This window comes from Sciurus carolinensis, chromosome 11 (genome assembly GCF_902686445.1).
Source record: "Sciurus carolinensis chromosome 11, mSciCar1.2, whole genome shotgun sequence".
NCBI classification, from domain to species: domain Eukaryota; kingdom Metazoa; phylum Chordata; class Mammalia; order Rodentia; family Sciuridae; genus Sciurus; species Sciurus carolinensis.
In genome coordinates, this window is record NC_062223.1 from 73,576,044 (window position 1) to 73,582,906 (window position 6,863).

At 38.3% G+C, this 6,863-nt stretch overlaps 1 protein-coding gene across 1 annotated transcript; it reads right to left on the reverse strand.

The window, feature by feature from the left end:
• Nucleotides 1–250: 250 nt before the first annotated feature.
• On the reverse strand, nucleotides 251–1,207 carry LOC124960507 (olfactory receptor 51H1-like). The gene has a single exon (XM_047519322.1). The coding sequence runs from the start codon at nucleotides 1,205–1,207 to the stop codon at nucleotides 251–253; it is 957 nt and encodes a 318-aa protein (XP_047375278.1).
• Between the last annotated feature and the right edge of the window lie 5,656 nt (nucleotides 1,208–6,863).

Consider the following 6,863-nt stretch of genomic DNA (forward strand, 5'->3'; position numbering starts at 1 on the left):
TTAAGCTGACATGTTCCTGGTCTTAAATGCAAGTTTACAGGGAAGTACAACTCTTCTAGATGCTATTCTTTCTCTAATAAACAAAAGACAATTTGGCCTAGGAAAAAAACAAATGTTTTCCATGAGCAGGGGAATTTTTCTTTGCCCAAATCAAATCACACAGAAAACTTGAAAAAAATAAATGTCTTTATTTCTCATAGTCTTAATTGAGCTTTCACAGAATAGGCTCTTTCTCTCTAAAACAGATAGACTATCCCTCTGCAGTAATCTTGGTTTGAACAAATATCTGGATGATCTTCTTTCGAATTTCTTTGGTCTTCACTGTATAGACTATGGGATTGAGCACGGGAGGTACAACAAGGTAAGCATTAGCCATGAGGGCATGAGTCAATGGTGACAGGTGCTTTCCAAAGCGATGAATGACAGAAACCCCAATCAGTGGCACATAGAAGATGAGCACAGCACAGATGTGTGAAACACAGGTGTTGAATGCCTTCCGCTGGCCCTCCCTGGAGGCAAGAGCCATCACTGTCCTGAATATGAACACATAAGAGAGGAGGATAGAAAGGGAATCGGAACCCTTGGTGAAGATAACTGCGATGAGGCCATAGAGACTGTTGACACGGGTGCTGGCACAGGCAAGTCGCATGACATCTTGGTGGAGGCAGAAGGAGTGGGAGAGGATGTTGGAGCGGTAGAAGGGAAGCCGCTTGATGAGAAAAGGTATGGGGAAGACCACACAGACTGCCCTTGACAAGATGGCCATCCCCGTTTTGCAGACCACTCTGTTGGTTAGGATGGTGCTGTACCTAAGGGGGTTCCATATGGCCACCACCCGATCAATGGCCATGGCCACCAGCACACCTGACTCAATGGCTGAAAAGGTGTGGATGAAGTACATCTGAACAAGGCAGGCATCAAAGGCAATGAACTTGTAGTCGAACCAGAATATGCTTAGCATAGAGGGCAAAGTACAAAGAGTGAGCCCCATGTCTGCAAATGCCAGCATACACAGAAAGTAGTACATGGGGATGTGCAGGGATGATTCAGACTTGATGGTGGAGATGATGATGCCATTTCCAAAGAGAGCAATGACATATATGGCGCCCAGAGGGAATGCCATCCAGTAATACTGCTGTTCAAGTCCTGGAATTCCAGTTAAGACAAAATATGAGTGTTGGAAGTGGGAGTGGTTATTATCTGCCATGAAGCCAATGTGATGTGTATACACAGGGAGATGGTAGGATCCCGATAAGTGGCTTCCTAAAAAATACAGTGATAGGGATTAATTTTATGTTTAAATCTGACTTCCCTGGACCCATTTATTTCCCTTATGGCAATGCGAAAGGGGAAAGGGGGAGCATAGGAGAGAACAGAGATCCTGAAATTACTGCTCTAAGGTATGTCCTATTGAGGAATTTGGACTAGCTCAGGGAAAAATGACCCACCCAAGGATAAATAAGTTACATTCAATTTAAAGCACACATTGTGGCATGAATTAATTTGATAAAAATCTTCTATCTGTCCTTCCGTTGCTTTCTAATCAATATTTCTCGAGCTGGTGAATCAGAGGTGAGGACAAATAACACAGTCATATAAATCTAACAGAATCAGTAAAAAAATATGAAACCAATTCTCCACAAATGATGCAACTACCAACATTCATACCTCTTCATGCACAGAGCTTTCCAGAATACAGCAGGACTTGTGTCCCTGGTAGAGAGGGAAATATCCAGTTCACATGCTGATATTTCTACTTTGAGCTTAACTTTCCTTCATCCCCCTGAGCTTAGATGTGACCTCAGAATCATGTTTATCCCAGGCACCACAGAAAGTTGCTTAAATAATTTAAAATGAAATGAGTTTGTCATTTCTACATTAGCAAGATCTTAGTGGAAGGAAGAGTAAATTATACTTGGGAAAACAACAAGAAAATTTCATTTTAGAGTAATCCATTATATCCAAATGGAATTAAGAGACCAGGGCTCACCTAAAGATATTTTTAGGACAAATCAATCATAATCTTCTGCTAAAGCACAGTGATCATGTCACACCTGACTGAGGGAGTATTATAAAGGCCTTAATGGAGATCTGGAAGACATGATCATATTGGAACCAGTAACTGCTTATCTCAGAGAGTCCCTTAATGGAGTCATGACAAGATTGAAGCCAGAGGTAGAACATGCTCTTTTCAGAAGCTCTCAGCCTTAAGATTCTCATCTGTTGTCTTTATCAATTTTTTGGAATTGAGTTTGTTAAGAATTCTAGATACATACATTTCATATTGAGTTCCTACCATAAGGTTCCTGTGTGTGAACAAGTGGACAATAATAATGCCTATCCCATAGGCTCAATGTGTGAATTAAAATGTAAAGACTCTATGAATGATCTCGCTGATAAGCGGATGATGACACATAATGGGGGGTGGGAGGGGTTAGTGTTAGGGTTAGGTTTAGGGTTAGGGTTAGGGTTAGGGAGGGTGGCAAGAATGGAGGAAGGAAGGACTGTATAGAGGGAAAAGAGGGGTGGGAGGGGTGGGGGGAAGGGAAAAAATAACAGAATGAATCAAACAACATTACCCTATGTAAATTTATGATTACACAAATGGTATGCCTCTACTCCATGTACAAACAGAGAAACAACATGTATACCATTTGTTTACAATAAAAAAAAAGAAAAAGAAAAGAAAATTGTGTCTTCTTTTTAACTTTATAGAAAATAAGACTATACAGTATGGGATTTTTCGTGTCTTCATGTGTGGTATGTTTTCTCAGAATTATGTTTGTAAAGTTTATCTGTGCTTTTATATATAATAAACAAACATCCATTTTGTCAAAAAAATAAATAAATAAAATAAAATAAAATGTAAAGACTCTAGACTTATTATGCTTTTATTATGACTACTTGGAATAAAAAGTTTTGTTTTTCAGATTTTTTTCCTTATTTATTTTTTTGTTGTTGTTGGTTGAGGGGAGTACCAGGTATTGAAGTCAGGGGCACTTGACTACTGAGCCACATCCCCAGCCCTATTTGTGTTTCATTAAGAGACAGGGTCTCACTGAGTTGCTTACCACCTTACCTTTGCTGAGGCTGGCTTTGAACTCACAATCCTCCTGCCTCAACCTCCAGAGTTGCTGGGATTACAGGTGTGCACCACTGCACCTGGCTTCATATATTCTTAGTATTGAGGTTAGATTTTTTTTCTTGTTTTTTTTTTCCTTATTGTTTTTTCTTTGTTGTTGTTTTTTGCTAGAGCTCTTTCCAATCAGTGGAAGTTGAAACTAATAGATACTCTCTTAACACAAAGAATAACATTTAATTTATAAATTTTTAAAAATACAAGAGGGAAGTGGGGTATGAAAAATGGTGGAATGAGACAGACATTATTAACCTATGTACATGTATGATTACATGAATGGTATGAATCTACATCATGCACAACCACAGAAATGAAATGATGTACCCCATTTGTGTACCATGAATCAAAATGCAGTCTTTTAAAAATAAAAAAATAAATTAAAAAAATATTTTATCCTTCATTTTGTAATTATTGAACATCTGACTCCCAGACTCTGTACCCATCACTGACTGACCCATTCTTATGCTGAATCAAAAAAAACTATGTAACTTTTCAAAAAACTCCCAAAAAACCCTCTCTAAAGATTAGTAATTAAGATTTCCCCAGCCTGAACATTTTATTTATTTATATAAATAGCCATTTTCTTCCATTGCTATTATGAAAGATAACTGACTGACTATTCAAATACATGACCTATTAGGTCTCCACCATAGATTTTCTATCTTTCCTATAAACTGTTTACATTTTGGGCTGTTTCAGTAATTTTTTTTTAAGAAAAAGTTTATTAAATTTTTCAAATAACTAAAAAGTGAATGAGGAAAATTTTTGAGAGGTGAGAAAATGACAGAAGGAGAAGAATTTAGGTAAGAGGAGGAGAGAAATGAGAGAAAAAGGGAAAAAACTAATTCCAAAAATAGCAGAGATTTAAAAAAAAATCAATCTATTTCACTATTAAACAAAGTCCTAAAGCTTAGACAATGAAAATAGCTTTACCTGGCTCACATCTTGTTACTAGCAAACCAGAGGAGAAAATAGGGGAAGAAACTACACAGCCTTGTTGAGGAAAATTACAACTAAGTGCAACGGGAGCCGGGGACTCCATCAGAGAGGACAATCCAAATCGCATCTCCTGACCTTCTCATATAAGTCCTCAGATTTTTTTGTCATTAATCTGTATTGTCCAAGACCTAGAAAATAGATGGAGTTCAAGTCTACCCTGAAGATTAAGCTCTTAGGCCTCAGTTTATGCTTTGGCATTTTATTCGACCTTCATCTCTGGCATCTGGGAAAAAACAGACCAAGCAATTGTTCTGTATCTGCACCTTAGTTGCCACGAATTGTGTGGCCTCACTACAGATTCTGTGTTGAAGAAGCACAAGGAGAATTAAAAAAAATTATAAAATCTATTTATATGAGAGCAGCAAACAATGAAACTTTAATTGCTGTCAAGAACGTCCAGGATTCCAGGCTTTCTAGGACAGTGGTGGATAACAGAGTAAGAGGGGACTGGAACTAACAGAAGACATTTACCCTTCATTGTTCTGGGACCTATGACAGGGAGGGAGGACTGGATGAAATAGGAATATAAACTCTCTTCATGGAGAGGTTAATTGTAACCATCCCTCCTTGTAGGAGGGTAGGAGCATGAATTCCCTTCTCAAAGGGGAAAATTTCAAACTCCAAACATCAGTGTCTAATGAAAGGAATTTCAAAGATTCAATGTCTAACAAATATAGCAATATGCACAGCACGTTCTAAAGATGACAGGAGCCTTCTGCCTACATTAATTCCAGTGGCTAGGAATTCCCTGTCAGAGACAATGCACTCATTTTAAAGGATCAAATATCTCTCCTTCTCTTAGAAAAGGGTCATCCTATATGCCATTAGATTTAAAAAGGTAGTTGGCTTCACATTTTTCTCTTAAAGCAGGTGTGAGTGAAAGAGAGGACAAGACACAGGACACAGGGTACTTGGGTTGGGGAATGAAAAACAAGGGAAAGAAAAGAGTCACAGAAAGAAGTGGTGGGTAATGATACCCTAAAATATGCTGTCCATGGCACTTTACCCTCTTGTTTTAAAACTGACCTGGCTGCTGAGAGGAGCACTTGCAGAAGAGGATTCCTAAGTAGCCTGAGGCTCACCTGGCAAAAACATGGTTACTACCTAGTGAGGACTTTTATGCCCTGAGCTGCTCTGGTTCTGCTTACTGTACCACAGAGATTCACAGATCAACAAGCAGAGTTAATCCCAGGGGCTTCCAATACTGAGGAGGTCTCTCCAGGGCTGTAAAACCAGCCCAGCTACCATGTGTGGGAAATAGGAGTCACCGAGGAAGCTACTAGGATCGAGAGAGAGTAGGATGGAGAGAGAAAGAGTGTATGTGTGTGTGTGTGTGTGTGTGTGTGCGCACGCATGCATAAGCTCCAGTGGCTGGTCACAGCCCAATCACAGTCTCTCAGGGCCATGTGTGCCAGCCCACTGTTTCCATGATCTAACCATGCCTTTGTTTTTTCAAAATATCAGCAAACTAACAGGGGAAAATTTCAAGAGAAAGTGATTCCGTGGATTTTGCATTTAAAAGCTATTCCAAAGTTGAAATGACTCCCCAGCAAGTAATTGTTTTGATGTTTTACCTATATTTTTCAGGCTTTAATATCAACCTAATAATTGTAAGTTATGTCCTGTGCAAAAGGAAAGCAGGAAGCCCTTCAATTAGTGATCAATCAATGCAATCAATCAAGAGACATTGAATATTCTTTGGTAACCAATTATGATCTTCAGATAATGTTACTCTCTCTACATGCCCTGTGAATAATAATAATAATAACAAATAACAAAGCAATACATCCACAGCAATGGTAATAACCAAAAATATCCTATATTAATTCTGAAGTTTGTCAGTAATATTATTTATCACATTCATTTTTTTACCTTAATCATTATAATACTCATAAACCTTCACAGTAATTCTCCTGAAGTAGATGATAATAGTGAGTATTATCATCCTCACTAGTAAGGAGACTAAAGGATCACACCAAAAACTGACCCAGACACTGGGTATTTGTAAGAATTAGATTATAGAAATCACTTAGGATTGAAGTAAAAGAGCAGGGGCTCCTCACTGCCTTATATGTGCTCTAGAGATCACAGTTCTTAGATCAGCATGGGTATGTAAGGAAAAATGTTCATACAGAATGAGGTTCACACACTACGCTCAGTCACCCACCATTCTTCTACATGACAGTCCCAGAAGAACTCAATATCTATGCAGATTGTTCTTTCTTTTTATTATTTGTTCTTTTTGGATATACATGACAATAGAGTGCATTTTGACATTTAGTACATACATGGAGCATAACTTATTCTAATTAGGATCCTATTTTTGTGATTGTACATGATGTGGAGTTACACTGGTCTTGTACTCATATACAAAGACAGGAAAGTTATATCCAATTAATTCTACTGTCTTTCCTATTCCCCTCCCCACTCCCTTCCCTTCATTCCCCTCTGTCTAATCTAATGAACTTCTACTCTTCGCCTCCCTATCTCTCCCTATTTGTGGTTAGCATCCACATACTAGGGAGAACATTCGTCTTTTGGTTTTGGCAGACTGGTTTATTTCATTTAGCATGATCTTCTTCTGCACCTCAGATATAGCATTCATCTCCAGGATATACAAAGGACTCAAAAACACCACCAAAAAACCAAATAACCCTATCAATAAATGGGCAAAGGAACTGCCAAAAGAAGAAATGTGGTCAACAAATATATGAAAAAAATGTTC